The sequence below is a fragment of the Phaethon lepturus genome, unplaced genomic scaffold (assembly GCF_000687285.1).
Source record: "Phaethon lepturus isolate BGI_N335 unplaced genomic scaffold, ASM68728v1 scaffold39309, whole genome shotgun sequence".
NCBI classification, from domain to species: domain Eukaryota; kingdom Metazoa; phylum Chordata; class Aves; order Phaethontiformes; family Phaethontidae; genus Phaethon; species Phaethon lepturus.
In genome coordinates, this window is record NW_010564810.1 from 1 (window position 1) to 19,120 (window position 19,120).

Sequence of the window (19,120 nt, forward strand, 5' to 3'; positions counted from 1 at the left end):
GGCGGCAGGACGAGGCGGGCAGCGGCACAGGTAGGAGTCCAGGGAGCACCTCGACCATCGTGGGGGTCAGAAATGAATTCAAACCAATCTCTGGTAAAATAAACCAGCCATTTACCAGCTAAGGATTATTTTGGGTTGATTAGATCATTGCTAGCTATTTGTCTCTTAAGTACGGCAAATAATCTTCTTAGTACAGCAAAGTGTCATTTTAAGAAAGAATTTTAGCGTTTTAAATGCTGATTGCACTTTCAGAGAAACACTACTTTTAGAAACATTGAACAAGGTCTTAATTTGCTGATGGGAATCTTAATGTAGAGATGGAAAAAGAGCTAAGCAGACCAACCAAAAAGATGAATTTGGGGATTTTTTTCATTATTCAGCCTGCGCAGAGTGTTTGGGAAATCTTTGTTGCTGTATACTAAGTACAACAGCTTTCAGCTCTTCCATTAATTTTAACAGCAGGAAGAATTCATTTTCAAGCGTGATCACTCTGATACCTTAAAACTTAGTGCATAGTTTGCTGTGGCAAATTGAGCTAATTAATCTAGAGCATGGCCCTTTGAGAGGTACGTAACTCCGGTTCTCACTTCATGGGTGAGAAAACGCGCGAGAGGAGATGAAACGATGTCCTTGGGTGTCCTCCCGGTAGCAGTGCTGGCTCATGCCAGTGCTTTGACCAACGGACTTTATACCTGAATCAAAAAATCCAAGTTTCGGTAGCTCTGTATTCTCTCTCCCTCCTCACTACACTGCAGAGAGGATTTGAGACACGGAAATGAAAGGGTTTTGTATCTCGGGCAGTTAACCTAGGATATCCCTTGCTGCCGGATCCTGTTCAAGGCAAAAATACGGCAGGGTTTAACAAGCGGTAAGAATTTTCTGCGCCTGGTGAGAGTTGCACGATGGTAAAAGAGGGGTGCTGGAAAGGGAGGGGGACTGAACGTGTTTTGAGTCCTGAGAAGGGCTAGGCGAGACTCATCAGCCTGGGCTGTCAGTCACCGTGGGATTCCTGGCTGCTGCTTCTGAGACTTCAGCCGCTGGTGCGGGTGGAGCGTTGGACTCGGCTCTTGGACGGGGCAACCAGTTTGAGTTTTCTTGTTTCAAGTGTAGAAGACAGTATTGTTTTTGGGGTTTTCAGGCCCTGGGATCGCTATAAACAGTATTAGCATCTCCTCAACCTTCTGTGCCACGGGTTCAGAAGATGGCTACCTGCGGCTGTGGCCACTGGACTTCTCAGCCGTTGTCTTGGAGGCAGGTGAGTAGAGCTGGGGCCGGGGCTTCTGAGCTCCACATCTCCATCAGCCTGCTGCTGTGAAGCCAAAGCTTCACTGCCATGTCTCCTACAGCAATTCTCATGACCAAGGGCATCTTTTATGCCTGCTGTCTCCAGGGATGGCTGGCTTGGAAGTCTTTTACTTCAACAGCAATTATTCATGTTCATTCTTGTAACTCGCAGGAGAAAGGCAGGGTCTGCTGGGTGAGAGCAGGCACTCCATCTTGATTTCTGTGCCCTTGTACGCATGGCTCTTCTGTCTGTGAAAAATCAGGGCAGAAGTTTGAACGAACCACCATAACAGCAGAGCCCGGGGACTTCTAGAAAGGGCAGAGAGTAATTTGTCACTGAACTCAAACCTGCAAGCATTCAGTCCTGAGGCCATGTGGGATGCTCATTCCTGTGTACATTACTTTCCTACATCTGAATCTGGTTCGGCAGCTGTGCTCCAGCTGCTGCTGCTCCTTTTCCAGGGGGGTTTGCCGACTCCTGTGTCTTTCCCCAGAGCACGAGGCTCCGGTGAGTTCTGCCTGCATCAGCCCGGACAGCCGCAAAGTCTTGTGCACAACCACTGCTGGGAATCTGGGCTACCTGGATATCCAATCCCGGCACTATAACACCCTCATGCGCTCTCACGAGGACTCTGTTTTGGCCTTCTCAGTGGAGGGGATTTGGAAGCAGATGGCAACGGTGTCTCGGGACAATACCATCCGAGTCTGGGACCTCGTCTCCATGCAGCAGGTGAGACGAGAGTCAGTAGGTGTCTTGCATTTATTAATAGTCTGCCTAGTCTCTGTTTAGTCTAGTTATCAAAGCTCCACAGTTCAAGATCGCTTAAATATCCTCCCTGAAGCATGGGGGGTACCGTGGGCAAGGAATCCTTCTGGCACGTGGAGTTCTGAGAGTTTTAGCTTAACGCGTAATTTGGCCTTAGCTTCTGAAGGTTACTGTTAAACAAAAATATTTTCTTTTTCTCCATCTTTTGAATATTGCTTTTTAATGTAAAACGTAATACCCAAGGGCTTTATCTTAAATGCCCAAAGACCCAGGACTTCACTGAGCTTTTAGATCCATCCAGGCTGGAGGAGATTTCTGTTGTGGGGGGCACTCACGGTGGAGGTCTGAGGATGTTTTGGTGTTAGGTTCGGCTGCCGGGTACAGCTTTATCCAGCTTTGTGCCTGCGGTGTGTCTCTTCCCCGCAGCTGTACGACTTCACAGCTGCAGAGGAAATGCCGTGTGCTGTGGCCTTTCACCCTACCCAGCAGATCCTGGCCTGCGGCTTTGACAGCGGGACGGTGCGGACCTTCAGCTTGGCTGCCTCCGATCTGCTGGTGGAGCACAAGTAAGCGCTTGCAGTGGGAGCTGCGCTGCGGCAGGTACGGGTCTGCCTGTGGGCATCCTGGCAAGAGCCACAGCGATAATCGTGGAGGTGGGAAAAGTGCTTTTCTTGAGCTCCGCAACCCTCACGTCCCAGCTGAGTAGCTTTCAGGCGGAGACAGCCTGCTGTGCCGAGGCTCTGGGTGGTAAAAGTCCGGCTTGAGAGGCTATGAGGGCTTTCTTTAGGACTTCCCGGTGTGTGGTTGGCCAACAGTAGGAAAAGGCTTGTCCTAGAGAGCAGCTGAACAGGGAGCCCTTGCGAGCCTCGGCGTGGGAAGCGGCGGATGCTCTAAAGGGAGAGGGAGCATGTCCAATCCAGGGACCGGTGGACTGCTGCGCTTGCTGCTCAGTTTTCCAGAAAGTTGGAGTGTTGATTGTCCTGGGCTGCTGCAGGCATGAGCACTGTGGGGTCCTCTGCCTGCTTCCCTGGCTTCTTCACTGTTGCTACTGTTTTCTGGCGTTTTGTTTGTTTGTTCTCCTCCCTTTTTTCATGTTTTTTGCCTTCTTTCAGGCAGCACCGCACTGTGATCACTGGCCTGACCTTCTCTCCAGATGGCAATTTCATGTTCAGCTCCTGCTTGCAGGGAACTCTGGCTCTTTACAGCTGTATGGCGCAGAAAAGCCACGTCCTGAGAGTCCTGTGTAAGACTCTGGGGTTCTGCATTGCCTTTCTTCTTGGTTTCTGGTAGCACCAAAGCCCAACCAGACTCAGCCTACTCAGAGAGATATTTTCTGATGAACCTTCTGAGCTGTGTCATTTGGGTTTATACTGTAAATGTGTGAGCAAACCCTAATATGTATTTCAAGGAGAGCAGAACAAAGTCAAAGGAATAAAATTGATTTCAGTGTATAAAAATATATACTATAAACATGTGCCAACCCTTCCCTACCAGTCCTGCTTCAAAAGCTCTCAGCTTGCTTGGTGTTACGATTTTGTGAATGGGCTGGAATCGCAGAGACCTGCCCTTTCAGGTCCGGGTTCAACAGTGCATTGCCCAGAAACAACACAAGTGCAGAGTCTGCCTCCTTATTTGTGCCAAAACCTTGACTCTTTCCATTCTGTGGTTATGCAGTTTAATTTGTTTAAACTGGATGGTTTCCCTGATCCTGCCTGCAGCAGGATTTTGAAATGTTTTTTCAGTTTTGAAACGTTAATGTCATGTTTAATGTATGCTTTTGAAATGAGCTGTGGCAGCACAAGCTTGGGCAGGGAAAGGGAGCTCTGTTATGCAATATTGTACAAAGAGGAGGATCCTGCCCCAAGAAATGTGCAGTTGAAGCAGTGGAGAAGGAATAAGGGCTCAGAGAGATCAGGGAATTTGTCCAAAATGACCCAAGTTTGGTGTCAGCGCTGCAGCTGGACCTTGACGTTTTCACAGAATCATTATTATTAAGGTTGGAAAAGACCTTTAAGATCATCAAGTCCAACCATCAACCCAACATCACCATGCCCACTAAACCATGTCCTGAAGTGCCACGTCCACACGTTTTTTGAACACCTCCAGTGATGGTGACTCCATCACCTCCCTGGGCAGCCTGTTCCAAAGCTTGACCACTCTCTCGGTGAAGAAATTTTTCCTAATATCCAATCTAAACCTCCCCTGGCGCAATTTGAGGCCATTTCCTCTTGTCCTATCGCTGGTTACTTGGGAGAAGAGACCAACCCCCACCTCACCACAACCCCCTTTCAGGTAGCTGTAGAGAGCGATAAGGTCTCCCCTCAGCCTCCTCTTCTCCAGACTGAACACCCCCAGTTCCCTCAGCTGCTCCTCATCAGATTTGTGCTCCAGACGCCTCCCCAGCTCCGTTGCCCTTCTCTGGACACGCTTCAGCAACTCAACATCCTTCAATATTTTGACTCTGTTCTGAACCAGTGTTCACTGCCAAGCCATGTTCCAGGGACAGAACAGTGGAATTTTGCTAGTGGAATAAATACAGAGAATTGCTCTGATTTCTGTGATTTTTCTTTTTTTTTTTTTTTTTTTTTTTTTTTTTTTTTTTTTTTTTTTTAGTCCTTTGGGTCTACCTGCCCACCTGACTGACCTCAGCATTGCGGGGTTTGGCACTGACTTCATTCTGCGCGGTGTTCAGACACCCAGGCTGCAGCTGAGATCTCGCATCCGTAGCTCCTTGTCACAGCTTCTTGTAACATTAAAAAATAAACACTAAAATCAGTTTTATTCCTTTCACTTTTTTCTGCTCTCCTTTGAAAACACCGCACGTTCAGTCAGGTGACAAGCCCCGTATCTAGACCTTGTCTTGGAGGTGGTTCACTGCACGCGCTGGGTGTTGCAGGTAAAATTTGTAGCATCTTCTACAACAGAGGTTGCTTCTTTCTCAAGCCAGAACATTAACCCCAGGCTGATTCAGAGGCAGGAGAAGCTGCAGCTACTGGTCAGCAGCACCATCGCAGAGCGAGCTGGCCTCAGCGTGGGCTTTGCTCCTGTCTTCACGCTCTCTTTTGCTGTGGCCCTCAGGCAATGTGGTGGCCCGGGATGCTGGGAGCGGTCCGGATGCTTTGGTGGTCAGCGGGGACAGCCATCTCTTGGCCTTCGTGGGTCCCTCCAAGTACATCGTGACCGTGATGGAGGCCTGCTCTCTAGATGAGGTACCCAGCAGGCTCCCCTCGTTCCTGGGGGCATGTGGGGAGGGGAGCATATGCTGCAGGGCAAATTCCCGTAGGCTGCATCATATGAGATGGACCAAGGGCCTTGGGCAGCAGCAGTGTTGGAGAGGGCCCTTCCCTGCACAGCAAACCCTTGCTCAGGGTGCTTACAATGAGGTTTGTTTTCCATTCTGTGAGCAAAGAAAGTTAAGGTTTCTTCTTCTCCGGCTTCAGTCCCCTCTAGAAAGATAATTTGAAGAACTCTTGTGTAGACCGTCAGCTCCAACTCCTTGTTGTGAGCTGCTCTCCTGGGCAGCAGCGACATTGCCTGTACCCTGCAGCCCCTCATTCGGTGGGAAGGAAAGGGTGTGGGGGACTCTGTAGCCTCGGGTTAGGAGAGCCACAAGAGCAATCCTGAGGCTTCTGCGGTATTTGCTCTGGGACGTTTGTTCAGTAGCTCCTTGTTTCACAGCTGCTGAGAGTGGACATCAGCATCCTCAATTTAAACAGCACGGCCTTGGACTCTGCAGTGAGAGTTTGCTTTGCTCCGGCGCCTCGAGGCGAGCTCCTGGTGTCCACTTCTTCCAATAAAATCCTTATGCTTGATGCAAAAACGGGACGACTGGTGCGAGAGGTAGGATGCTATGAAATTCTTGCCTCACTTGGGGGCACTTCATGTCACTGTAGGGGGCTAAATGAGTTCACAGGCTTCAAAGAAACACGTGAGTGGCAATGTAGCTATCCTGGTGTGGTCGTGCTCAGGGAGAGCCTGAGCCTGTTCTTGTTTTCCATGCTGTCACACTCCTGTTGCCTTGCTGAAGCATAAGAAACGATATGAAGTAGCTCAGCTAATGCTGCTGGTGCCGTTTCTTGTCCTCAGGTGTCTCCCGTGCACAAGCTGTCCTGCTCTTCCTTGGCGCTGAGCAAGGATGGCAGGTACCTGCTCACTGCTGGTGACAAAGTTATCAAAGTGTGGGACTATCAGATGCGCTTCGATATCAACTTCCAGGTACCGCCCACAAAGGGAGGGAAAAGGGGCTTGGTGTTGCACTTCTGAATCCCTGGAGAAAAGAGCAGCAAATGCCTCTGTGTGACTTGGCCCAGTGTCCTCAGTTTGCCCAGCAGCTGAGAAATGCAGCCTCATTCCACACTGTAATAAAGCCCAGCACTGGGCACAGGCTGGGGCTGCCAAAGCTCCGCGCGTAGTAAGACCCTCTGCGAAGGACAGAGGTAGGTGTTACCTCTGTGCTAGAGCCACCCAGAGAAGAAAACGGCTTGCCCAGGCTTTCAGAAGTATTACAAGATAGGATAAGACCTTGGGGGGTTCACTTTCTGCCTGATCAGTGTGTTGAAGGTCAACCCTAGGTTGATCATCCCTAGGTCTGAGCACTGTAGGTGTGGTGCTGGCCTCTGAGAAGATCTTCTGCTGAGGCGTGTAGACGCTGGCTGTGGAGGGCAGGGAGTGGAGTAACCACCATCCTGATAGGACAGGCCTGGTGATGGAGAAGTTCAGGGTGTGCTCTTTCCCAGGTATACATAGGTCACTCGGAGCTAGTGCGCCAGGTGGCCTTCACCCCAGACCAACAGCACGTCGTCAGCGTTGGAGATGCCATCTTCCTCTGGGATTTCCTAGCTCTGCCTGCTGAGAGGTCACCCCTAGCCGGGTAAGTGCACAGTGCTGGGCAGACCCTTCCCCTGCTTCCCGTCACTTCCTCTGCCGCATCCCGTCTTGTTGTAACGCCGGTCTCCTTGCCTTGCCAGGGCTCGTTCCTCTGAGTCTGCTCTGCTGCCGGGAGCAGGTGAGTTTGCCTCCTCCCGTGAGTTGCGCTGAGGTTGGCAGCTCTTCCACAGCTGCTCTTCAAGGCAGAGGGTAGGGGTTGGGCTTTTTGGTTCCTTCCCTGAGGGAGTCAGATAGCAGAGGGGCTAACCACCTAATTAGCCCCAAAGGACAGTCTTCAATTAATTAACACCTCTCAGTGGGAGCCTGCTAAGGAGGAGGTGTTCTGAGCAGAGCTGCTCTGGGTTTTCTGGTAGGTATTTAAGCTTTTGCCTTCTGTCTTTCCCTGCCTCCATCTCCTCTGCCTTCTTTTTCCCTGCTGTCATTGTCCCTCTCTTTCTCTGTCCCTCTCTTTTTTGAAGTACAGAGAAGTGGCTTCTCCACTGGAGAAGCTGGAGAAATGAGCTTGGAGGTATTGCCATTGATCAACCCAGGAGGATGAGAGGATCGAAGGGATGAAGGAAATCACACAAACCCTTTTCTTTTCGCAGAAGGGAGCTCTGAGAAGCTAAAGGATGCCTCTGAGACACCTCGGCAGACAGCGCCTCTTCCATTGTTGTCCTTGCCACCGTGTTTGGATGTCAGCTCTGTCCACCAAGCAGGATGTCAAAGTAAGAGGAACTGCTTGCAGGAAAGGGGAAAATTAATCTTGTTTTAGGAAAAACTCCTTGCCTAGTTCAGCAGCATCCTTGGAGTCGTCCCTGCCCGTGAGCCCTTTCCTGCAGACTGACCGACCAGCCTGCACTTTCCTTCCCCTAAGCTGGACAAGGCCAGCCAGAGGTGTCGGGGTTCAGCACCGCGTTATCCTCTGCTCTCCTCCATACACTAAGCTGCTGGCACAGCCTCTCTGAGGGCTGTAGTAAATACCTTGTTGGACGTACCCAGTAGGAAATGTCTGCTTTGCCCTCCACCCTAACAGATGGACTGTTATACAGAGCAGGAGAATGACACTGCCAGAAGTCAAAGGGTCAGTCACACATGAAGCGGTCCTGAAGGACGTGGATGGCTCTTTCCTCCCACTAATTTTCCTCTTCAGGTATTTTCTCCGAGTCGGACAAAGAGGAGGAAGCGGGTCCGCCAGGCAGCAGCAGGGTGGTGGCGAACGGAGACAAAGATGCCTCGGTCCTTGTGGTGGAGTCGGTCAGGAATGAGGAGCTTATTGTGAGGCCCAAAGTGAGGCAGGAGAGCTTGAAGTCGCCTGGACAATCATCGAACGGTAAATCGGGGGTATTACCATCTTGTACAGCTCCTTAGGGGCGCGACGCGCGCAGGCCTGCGTGGCAGTTTGGTCTATCCCTGAAAAATAAAGAAAGATCGTTATTAACAGGGTACAAATAGACACGGACATGTGCTCCGAGTTTTGAGATGAAGGACAGCAACATGTTCCTCAGGGCTCTTCCCTTTACCGAGGGAAGTCAGTACTAAGGGAAGTTCATGCTGGTCCCCGAGACTGCTTGTTCTTCTGGCTCTTTCCATGCTGCTGCTTCTAGGCACACCAGAAGCCCCTCTTCAGCTTGGAGCCAATATCATCTCTAAGTGGCACGTTCTATTAAACCAAACTGAAATTAAAGCTCCCAACGTCTCTATTAATAGACGCACAGCCTCAAAGCTGCAGCAGTTCGTGGCGAGCTGCCAGAAGCAGGCAGCTGCCAGCACTCAGCCCCAGGCAGGACTTGTTGGAAAGCTTCACCATAAAACTGTACCTCCACCGCTCTCGTTAAAGACTTCTTTCTAGCTGTGTGGCTCCTGCATTTGGCAGCGATGCCCAGGGCACGCAGCGTGGATGCCCTTAGGCTGTTTGCAGTGTGGTGTGGCTGAGTGGGATGATGGGGGAGAGATGGGTTTTCCTGCTGGAAAGCTGGTGTTTTTCCTACAGCCAGTCGCGTAGGAGCACGTGTGATGCTGCGGTCTGATTTTTGCTCACGTGCGCGTGTGTATATGCACGCATGCACATACACAGCATCTGAATGGCCAGCAAGCCACAGCCTAGCTGCTGCTCCCGAACTGTTCCCAAGAGCAGCATCCCATACGTACTGTTTTCTTCTTTGTGTGGCAGAACCCAGAAAGGAGACCAAAAGTCCCAAGTCCCAGTGCTCCATCCGCCCAGATTCCTACCGGCATTTCACTCCTCGCTTTAAGGCGTCGGTGCTCCCCCAGGTGAGAGTTGTGCCAGGGCTGGTTCCCTGGGGCAGGTGATAGGCATTTTGGGGCTTGGGTAGGTGAGTTTTCCAAATCGTTTCCATTTTCTTCTCTGCTTGAAAGCAATTTGTGAAATATACCCCCTGGGCCTGATGTTCAGTTAGAAACCCTTAACGCTAGTCCCCCTCTCTTGTCTACGTGCAGCTCTTTCCAGACTAGTACAAAGTGAGTTGTGATCAACTCTTTTTCTGTTCAGCAAATCTGCATACATTTTTATTCAAAAGAAATGGAAATGGCATGTGCTATTGAAAGTGAAAGACGAGCGAGCAATGGAGTGATTCATCACGCACCCATATTTGCGAGCAGATGCGTTGGCAGAGCAGGCTGGGGAAGGCAATCCGTCAAGCATAGTGAAGATAGTCAAGGCACAGCTCTCGCTCTGTTAACAAACACGGCAATAACAAAACAAAAACTTAATTCAACCTTTCCTAAGCTCTGCTGTTCGTGGTGCTGGGAGAAAAGCTACATTCAGCTTGCACCCTCAATTCTCTCTTCTGTCCCTCCACCTGGTAGCATTTTTCCTCCGCGCCACTGTCTTCCTTTTGAAACATCTACATGCCCAAGTCAGCAAATCCCATTGACCTCTTTCCCAGCAGGATTCGCAGCTGCTCATCGGCTGGGCACTCGCTGCCAGCCTGTTTTGTGCCCCATCTGAAAGCTTCTGTGCCTGGTTTTGCTGCTGCGGTTTCTCTTTTGTATATATAAGTGTGCACTTTGGTATTCATCCGTCGACACGTTGAACTTGAATTGTGTCAATATTGGCATGATTTGCGTGTTCTGTGCATGAGTACGCGTGTGGGCTTGCACACACGCTTTTTCTTATGAGGATGTTGAATGTACCTGACCGGGCCATCCTTCTAGAGCTTGTTTTAAGCCAGTGTCTATTTTTCTTGCAGAGTTTCTTGTCTCCTCCAGCTGGCAGTGAGGTCTTGAAGCTGAAAGCAGTGATCGGCTACAACGGGAATGGCAGAGGAAATATGGTGTGGAACCCGGACACAGGTACACCAGGAAGGCTCTGGAGGGGTGGGAGGGGTGTACTGAACCAAGTTTATGATCTTGTAGCTGTTGGGTTGCGATCTTTGCTTTAACACAGGGGTTCTTTGCGTTGGTAAAATCCAGTAACCCTCCTTTGCTATTGGCAAGCGTTAGTTGATACGGGCAGACTCGGGCTTCAGTTGTGGAGTGGGTAGAGCAGAAGGGAGGGCTCTCGCAAAAGCCATCTTGACTCCTTTCTCCAGGCTGGAGTGGTGCCCAACAGCTTTGCTTTGCTCAGGTTCGGGGACGAGAGGTTTGTCCTTAACTCCACTCTCACCTGCTTACAGGCTGTGTAGAAGAGTCAGCTTTTACGTTTTACTGAAAAAAAGAGTCTTCATGAATCACGCTGTAGGTTGTAGTGGGTGCTGTATGTGAAGTCTTTACATGAAAACATCCCATCTCCTCCTCCTCTGCTAGGCTTCTTCGCCTACACCTGTGGCTGCGTCATTGTGGTTGAAGACCTGCACTCAGGATCACAGAATCACTGGCTTGGCCATGCAGAGGAGATCTCCACGCTCGCCGTCAGCCACGACGCCCAGGTCGGAGAGGCTTCTGCTGCCCTGGGCTGGGTTTTGTCTGTGGTGCTTTGGGCTAAAGGAATGTCACAGGCTAAAATCCCATTTATCCATTCCTCCTTCTGCCTGCTGCATGGAGACCTGGGGTTATGGAAATAAAACAAATGCTTTTGGAGCCTAGCTATCCATTGTGCTGGCTCAGTGTGACAGTAAAGGCTGCTCCCTTCCTCTGGGTGATGCTAGCATTCCCTCCTGCCATCAGCTGGTGGTTGTTCTCACAGAATTTTTCATTTGCCAACCACCTCACTTTAGTTTACTAGCAGCTGCTAAGCCTAACTAATGAAGTGTTCCCTAATTATTTACCAACGTCTCAGTGACAATGGATTGTTCTCTTAGGTTCTTGCCTCTGCCTCGGGAAAGAGGAATGGAGACTCCCATTGTCAGATCTGCATCTGGAACATCCAGGACGGGGTTTGCACAGCAAGTCTCTTCCACCATGAGACCCAAGTACAAGCCATGGCGTTCTCTCGGGACGACAGGTTCCTCGTTACCCTGGGTGAGTATACCTGTAACACCAGGCGTGGGTGCAGGGGTACACCCTAGAGTAGACAGCTCACGGGAGGAAGATGTGTAATACCTGCAGGATGTGTGCCCGGCTCGTGGGTATGAAGCTGTTGCTTGGTAGCTTCGGGACAGTGGATAATGCAGCATGTAAAACTGGAAGAGATCTCGGGTCTTCTGGGGAGTGACTGCCTGCAGAGGTTGTCTTTGCTGCTGGGCGTGCTCCCAGGGCACTGTCGGCTGCGTTTCGAGGGGACGCAGACCCCGTGCGTCTCAGCCACGGGCATGAATGCTGGGCTCCCCCGGTTCCCCTTTCTTTCTCATTGCCCCAATGAGTTCTTTCTCATTGCCCCAGCTAGCTCCTGTTTCCTGAAGTTGCAGCTTGCTGCTTCTGGCTCACTAGTGCTTGTTAAGCCCATGTAAATAGTTTGCAGTTACTATATATAGTATCCAAAGGGAAACGCCTTCTTCTGGACTTCTTATTGCTGCTTAGGAGGAATTGCATAGAAGTAGCCGGGCTTCAAACTGTGCGCCTCCTGCTAGGCAGCGATGCCAGCGCAAGATGGACACTCAAGCTGTCTGTTTTGTTTAGGCAGGGGACATTTAAAGGACAAATATGCAATTAGTAAGTACTTGTTTTGCATGAGAGGACCTGTGGAACAGGCAATACGCTCCCTCTGGGCTGGTGAGTCTGCCTTTTGAAGAAAGCAAGCTTTGCTGGAGAGAAAGCGAGCTTTGTGCTCTCCGTGGAGCAGCGTGGGAGAGGAGCTCTCCTTCTCCAGCTCCGGTCTGAGCTGCAGAGAGGAGAAAAGCTGAAAGTCTCCACTGAGATTGCGGAGCCTGGGAAGGGCTGATGAGGCGCCTGCTCACCTCAACAGTCCTCCGGGGCTGTCTGGGAGCTGGGGATGTTTGCCATCGCTCAGGCCAGTGCCTTCTGCTGCCACCCCCAGATAGGCTGGCTTCCATTAAGATCGGCTCCCATCTCGGCATTGACCTTGGCAATGGTGACATGCCGTTCTTATTTCAAGGCGGTTGTTAGCCCTGAGTGCACAGTATCACTGGAGGGCTTGTGTGGGGCATGCGTTGAGGTGTGCAGTAGCTCCTGAAAACCTGCCGAAATCCCTATCACGCCAGCCATCAGCCGGTTCAAACACCGGCTGCGGACCTCACTGCAGGGCCGGATTTGCTACAGCCTCTAGCGTGAAGCGCTGGGCCAGTTATAGCTGTCCTCAACTGGGATGAGGATCCATCATGTCGTGCAGCTTTTGCTGAGCACACGAGGAGGCACGTCCATGCCTAGGACGGTGTTCGCAGCATTTGTCTCCGGCCAAAGGAGTGACACAGTTGATGTGTGTGTGCAGGGTGTATGCTTGTGAGCATCCTGAACAAACACTGAGTCTGCAGACTCTCCTCCTACTGTCTTTCATGTTCTGCCTAGGGGACTACAGAGATCAAACCATTGCTTTCTGGAACACCTACACTTGCGAACTCATGTTGTCGACGTCTATCTCGGAGCCAGTCCATGACGTGGCTTTTAGTCCTCTTTCTCACAGAGAGCTGGCCTGCGTAGGGAAGGGAGCCATGATGTTTTGGCTGTTGGAGCAGCAGGGAGCTGATGTCAACCTCAAGGTAAACCTCAGTTTTACCTTCTTTTAAAACTTACATTCAGCGTCTCTGACTTCTTTTCCAAGCCCCTGGTGAGCGCAATGGAGGCTCCGTCCCCACAAGTCTGTGAGAGCTGATGATTTCTCTTAGTGAGATGATGTTGGCTGCATGCAAGTGGCTTTCACTTGTACTTGAGGCATTAACTGCATAAAACGAGGGTAGGAGGAGGTTGGTGTGCTTTTTTCCGACGTAGGTAAGCTCCATGGTCTCTCTGATGTTTTTGTTTTATGTGCTCTGGCAGGTTCATCGAGCCCCTGCCCCAGATGTCCTAGGGCCAGTGGAGCTGACCTCTATCTGTTACGGTGCCGACACTCTTCTTTATAGTGGGACCAACTCAGGCCAGATCTGTGTGTGGGACACCGAGACTAATTGCTGCTTCATGACGTGGGAGGCCGACGAAGGCGAGATTGGTGGGTGCAGATGCTCCAGCTGCCTGTCAGGGCTGTAACAAATTCCCTGGGAACTCATTTCAGCTGTGTTCAGAAAACCAGCTTGCAGTGTTGGATACAAGACGCATGGGGTGGAAATGGGTCCGGATTTCCTCGGGTTTCCTCATCAGAGCTGGGGGCTCCACCTCTAGCCTGTAGAACGCTGGGTATTGGGCTGTAAAAGACCCCCGCTGCCCTGCCCGAATGAATCAGTGGCCTGGCTGTCAGGAGCACACCTTGGGTGATGGCCGAGAGCGGTGGATATTCACGGGTGCCCTCCGTTCCCAGGTGTGCTGGTGTGTGGGCGCAATAGGCTGGTGAGCGGCAGCAACACCAAACGCATCCGCCTGTGGGTAGTGGCAGCTGTGCAGGAGCTGAGGCTGAAAGGTCCCGACGCCAGGTAGGAGGTTGTGGCCCCAGCGCCTCTGCTGTGCTCGCGCCCATCTCACCGTGCCCTTGAGACGCATGGCAGCTCCCAGGACCCGTCTGAGAGGTGGCTTTTCACAGACATCGGCTCTGCCTGCAACTATGCTGCTCCTGTTGCTCTTCATCCTTAGCTTTTCCTCTCCGTCCCGTGACTACTGATTCTTTTGTCTGGATCTTTTTACTGAATTTTTGCCACAGGTAGCTGAACCCTCTTAATACTGGAAATGGGTGGAGTTTATCACGCCGGAAGTTTGTGTCGGTGATTTGTAGGAACTCGTTTAAGAGAATTAGTGAAAATACATTGCCTTTGTTTCTTCTCTTGTGCTGTTGCATCCCCTATTTCTTTCCTTCCCATAAAAAGATGGTCGCAGCGCAAATGCAACGGTAGTCACTGTTCAATGTACAGGAGCCCCTCGCCAAACCGTTTAGCTGCAAACACATGATGGGGCTCACTAGAAAAATTGCATTTAAAGGAGGCAGAGTGGCTGTTCCAACATTTCAGCCAGTCCTTCTCGCATCCTCTTTTCCTCCAGGTCTAGCTCAGTCCTGCTAGAACATGAGATTACCCTCGATGGGACAATAGTCAGCGCAGCTTTTGATGACTCTCTAGAGATGGGAATTGTGGGCACCACGGCAGGAACCCTGTGGTACATCAACTGGACAGAGAGCACGAGCATCCGACTAATCAGCGGCCACAAGAACAAGGTTAGAGGGGCTGGGCTGGGGTGGTTTGTCCCGCAGAGCAGCGAGTGCTGTGCGTGCTCTCCGTGCCCCGGGAAGCGTGCGCGGGCTGCAGAAGCGTTCCCTGGTCTGGCCGTGGGAGAGGTCATGGAGCTGCAGGGCTTGCTAAGTGCCGACAGAACAGCACGGAGGAGTCTAGAGAGACCTGTGCACACTGAGGAGCCCAACATCAAGTAGTCTGAGCTCATCCGCTCTAGCCTTAGGTGTTTAACAGCCGCAGCCTGGGAGCAGCTCTGGGCCTTTCTGCTGGAGTGGAAGAACGTAGTTTGCAATCACTAAGGCTTCATTCCAGAGTGCTGCGACTTCTGCCTGCCTTCTGTTTGCTAGCTGGACATCCATATTGGATAACGTTTTCTTTGCCTAAAACATTAAAAAAAAAAAAAACAGGTGAAGAATTACTGGGTTTTTTTTAATTTTGGTGTTACTTTGGGGTATTTTTATACTACAGAAAAAAAGATTTGAAATGGTAGAAGAGAAGGTATTTTACTTACACCGGTGTGGTGTAGTGCCTGGCCCTAGCTTTGGGGTTGGGTTTACCAGTTTCCATTACAAGCCTAGTTGTCAGCCTGAGATTTAAGCACAAACACAGAGTACCCCACCTTTCTTTATGTCTGGGGTGTCTTGTCTGGTGTCTCCCACGAGAGGGGTCCGGGAGGATGAGACAGGCAGAGGAGCTGATGTCCTCTAGGCTGCGGCATTTGTAGGGCCCCTGTTCCCCACCTCTGTTCTCGCTGCAGGTGACCGAAGTGTGTTTCAGTCCTGACGAGACTCACTGCGCGACGTGTGGGGAAGATGGCAGCGTGAGGATTTGGTCTCTGGGCAGCATGGAGCTGGTGGTACAGTTCCAGGTGCTCAACCAGGTAATTGTTGGTGGTACATCAAGCCCTTCCTCTTGGTAGAGGGCACAGGCCACTGCTTGGGGTTGCAAGGACTGCTGTGTCCTTGCAGAGCAGATTAAAGTTGGAGAAGTACTTGTAGGTGGACTTTTTAGTGTGCTTGCTCTCTTCACTGTGTCACTGGGTCTCTACCCTGGTTGCTTTGCAGAGCTGCCAGTGCCTGGCCTGGAAGCCTCGTCCCGTCGTTGCGTGGGGAGCTGAGAGCCAGCACGTAGTGGCAGGGTACAGCGATGGCACTATCCGTGTGTTCAGCATTTCCAGGACAGAGATGGAGCTGAAAATGCACCCGCACGCCGCAGCACTGACGGCAATCGCCTACTCCACAGACGGTGAGGCTGCCTGTCATAACACTGGGGAGATGTTGCCTCGGGAAGCGTGGCTTGGTTGTGCCGGGGTTACCCTGACCTCCAGCTGCTCTGTGTACTGCTGACCTGCCCAAAAGCCTGAGGCCAGGGAGAGCCCGAGAGCTTGTATCAATGAGCTTTCGTAGCTGCCAGCTGAGCATGTGGTAAATGGGACATGATGGGGTGTATTGGCAATGGTATAGCAAAGGGGTTTGGGTACAACAAACGTGCCTTTATGTCTTCCTACTTACAGTCTGCAGCAGCTCTTCTTCAGTGTAGTGTTTTAGAGGGTGTCCCTTGGACATCTTATCTTACCCAGCCCTTGACTCAGATGTTCCCAGCCTTTCACAGTGTTTTGGGACACAGGTATCCCGCGATCTTGGACCTCTCTCCTATGGGCTTTTTATTCTCCTACAAGAAGTGTCCCATTCTTTTCTCTCCTCTGCCCACAGGAGAAATGATCTTATCGGGGGGCAAGGATGGGCTCGTGGCCATCAGCAGCCCTCGCACCGGAATGACTATCCGTGTCCTCGCTGAGCACAAGGGCTCGCCCATCACTGTCCTCCAGTGCACGAGGAAGCAGGTAAGACCTCACTCTCTTCCCCGGCGCTGTGCAGGAGCGAGGCCCCCGGGTGCCGCTGCACAGCTGTGGGAAGCGACAGCAGCGTGGCCAGGTCAGTCAGCGAGTTTGCTTCATTGTCCCTTGCCTTTCCTCTTTGGGCCCCCATCCCCTCCAGTAAATTCTGTTCGGTTTTTCTAGGGATGTCTTCGGCGGGGCAAAGCCGCACGCGTTGCAGGTGCAATCCTGAGTGAGGCTGTGCCTGTGGGCTGGGGGACCTTTGGTGGCTGTTGTAGACACACTGCACGCAGGTGTGATGTCTGCCCACGCCGCAGGCTCTCGGAGAGCAGCACCCCTTGAGAGCAGCTTGGGCTGTGAGCTGTCAGCCCCTGTGTGCCCGAGAAAGATCTCGGCGTGCTTTCCCTGCGTCACTCCTTAGCAGCCTGGCCTCCTGTGTGTAGCTGGCTCTTTGTACGGCTCCTCTATGGAGCTAGGAAGACTTGGTTGTGCAGCAGAGTGAGAGTGATGGTTTTAGCATCTCCTTTGTCCTTCTCTTCATGGACAGTCTCTTTTTTCTTCATGCAGCAGAAATGAGAATAATTTTGCCTAAGTTCTCAGGCTTCAAAATCATCCACGCTGCGAGGCTGTGTTCCCTGGTAATTCTAGACTTAGGAGATCCTCCGCAGTTTTAGGTGAAGGCCGTTGTTAGGGGACACACAGTATCTGCAAGCACTTCTTTAGGAGGTGTGCAGATCCAGAGGGTGTCCCAGGGAAGTGATCTGTGTTGTTCAGGCCAGGGCCTCACCATCTCCTCCAGCAGCCTCTTCTGCTGGAGCTTTCAGCCCAGAGCGTGCCGCCAGCTCCCATACTATGGCTTCCTTGTTCTGTTTTATTTTAAGTGACTTTAAGCACTGCCCAAATGGAGGGTAATCCTGGCATTGATCCCCTACGGCATAAGGCCTGCGTTCCCACGAGCTCCTGCCCCACGCTAGCTCTAGCGGCAGCTTTCTATAAAGCCTCTGTACTGCCAGAGTCACAGCGTTGCTTTTATCTTCTGTAGTACCGCGACTTTGGGGTGGAAGGAGGCGAGCTCTGGCTGGCCACCAGCTCGGACCGGCGGGTCAGCGTCTGGGCCTCCGACTGGCTGAAGGATAAGTGCGAGCTCCTCGACTGGCTCAGCTTCCCGGCTCCTGCCGGCCCCGAGGTGAGCGTGGTGCCTGCCAGCCCCTGCCTGCTCCTGGCACGGGTCTCGGCACCAGCCACGCTGGAGGAGGGATGTCTCTGAGCGGGACGGGGCCAAAGACATGTGCTTAGGAAAGTCATCTTCGTTAGTTCTGCTGCCCGTAGAGTATCTTGTTAATGCACCTTCTCACGTATCGACAGGCAGCGGGAAGCGTAGCAGTGCCTAACCACCAGGAAGCGCTGACTTTGTAAGCGTGGGGAGTCAAAACCTGCTTCCTCAAAGAGCTGACACCCCTGTGCTACACAAAACAGAGCACAGGCAGCAGTGAGCTCAGCGCACAGAGGAGACCTAATTATGAGCATGCTGCTAACTGATGCTCCCAAAGAGCATGAATATTCATGCCAGGAGCCCAGTGACGGGTTCATAAAGCCAAATACTCTAGCCCTGTGTGTCTGATGCTTTGCAGAACCCTTTGGCTCCAACCCAGGTGTGGGATCAGGGCAGCAGGACACCCGCCAGAAAGGGGAGGATGGTCTCTATCAGGCAGATACTCTGACGCTCCCCGGTGCACGGTGACATTGGCATGCAGGAGGGAGCTGGGTCTTTTCAGGGGGCAAGCGGTGGTGCCTCAGCCTGCCACCCTCCGGGCCCATACAGCAGTTGCGTTCTGTCACTGTTTCTTCTGTTTGTTTCCAAAATGATGGATTTCGTCTCCATGAAGGTCACTCACTTGTAGTCTCCCCACAGTGAACGGGGGAAGGATTGATCTTGCATCCACTACTAGAGATCTGTCTTCTGGGCCCTATTTTCTCATGTTAAACTGATCCCTAACCCAGTCCCACCTTCAAGTCCATGTACGAATAATGCCTCAGTGAAAATTCAACCTGTTGGACCCTCATGTATCCCGCTCCTGTGACAATAAACAAGTTGCTTCAGGTTTCCATGGCAGTGTGTGGTTGCTCCTTGCTTTGCTGTGAGCACGTCTGAGACAGCAGTGCAAGTGGGAGGAAACAGCCTCCATCATACTTATTTCCTGCTGCTCAGACATCTGCAGCCCAAGGGCTGGTGTCCCTCCGTGCTCTCCTTTTGGCCCCGCTGTGTTGAGTCGGGCTGGAGAAGCTAGCCTCAATTTTGTCCCCTTTGGTTTCCCTCACCAGGGTCTCGGCAGCCTCCCGCCCAGCCTGGCCGCATTCTGCCCTTGGGAACCTGGTACCCTGGTCTACGTCGGCTTTGGGATGCAGAAGGAAGCCTTGTTCTACAGTCTGCGCAAGAAACAGGTACTCGTGCCCTACCAGGGTGGCACGGGCCCTCCTCTGCCACTGCGGGGTCGTGGCCACGTCGAACGAGGTGCAGGGGAGGGGGAGGCAGTACTAGTCTGCATGTAAAGCCAAGTCTGAAGGTGTGGGGTAGGCTCAGGCAAGCAGCTGCTCAAGGCAACCGCTTTTCATCTCAAAAAATACCGAGTCTGGCCCAGGTGAGCGGCAGGGCCCAGCCCCTGCCTCGGGCTGCGTCTGGGGCGGCTGCCAGGTCCCGCC

General features: G+C 52.0%; 1 protein-coding gene across 1 annotated transcript in view; it reads left to right on the top strand.

Moving 5' to 3' along the window:
• Positions 1 to 1,138: 1,138 nt before the first annotated feature.
• WDR90 (WD repeat domain 90) overlaps positions 1,139 to 19,120 on the top strand; it is a gene marked incomplete at both ends in the record, with an annotated part of 18,363 nt that continues 381 nt past the window's right edge. The window contains 23 exons of the mRNA XM_010294989.1: positions 1,139 to 1,255; positions 1,779 to 2,014; positions 2,477 to 2,616; positions 3,163 to 3,293; positions 5,129 to 5,259; positions 5,729 to 5,890; positions 6,137 to 6,243; positions 6,765 to 6,920; positions 7,018 to 7,055; positions 8,070 to 8,249; positions 9,090 to 9,196; positions 10,129 to 10,231; positions 10,685 to 10,806; positions 11,179 to 11,338; positions 12,782 to 12,972; positions 13,250 to 13,418; positions 13,725 to 13,836; positions 14,396 to 14,567; positions 15,341 to 15,463; positions 15,648 to 15,828; positions 16,296 to 16,426; positions 17,463 to 17,606; positions 18,743 to 18,862. Of these exons, the coding sequence (XP_010293291.1) occupies positions 1,139 to 1,255; positions 1,779 to 2,014; positions 2,477 to 2,616; positions 3,163 to 3,293; positions 5,129 to 5,259; positions 5,729 to 5,890; positions 6,137 to 6,243; positions 6,765 to 6,920; positions 7,018 to 7,055; positions 8,070 to 8,249; positions 9,090 to 9,196; positions 10,129 to 10,231; positions 10,685 to 10,806; positions 11,179 to 11,338; positions 12,782 to 12,972; positions 13,250 to 13,418; positions 13,725 to 13,836; positions 14,396 to 14,567; positions 15,341 to 15,463; positions 15,648 to 15,828; positions 16,296 to 16,426; positions 17,463 to 17,606; positions 18,743 to 18,862 (3,233 nt within the window). The remainder of the gene's footprint in view (positions 1,256 to 1,778; positions 2,015 to 2,476; positions 2,617 to 3,162; positions 3,294 to 5,128; positions 5,260 to 5,728; positions 5,891 to 6,136; positions 6,244 to 6,764; positions 6,921 to 7,017; positions 7,056 to 8,069; positions 8,250 to 9,089; positions 9,197 to 10,128; positions 10,232 to 10,684; positions 10,807 to 11,178; positions 11,339 to 12,781; positions 12,973 to 13,249; positions 13,419 to 13,724; positions 13,837 to 14,395; positions 14,568 to 15,340; positions 15,464 to 15,647; positions 15,829 to 16,295; positions 16,427 to 17,462; positions 17,607 to 18,742; positions 18,863 to 19,120) is intronic.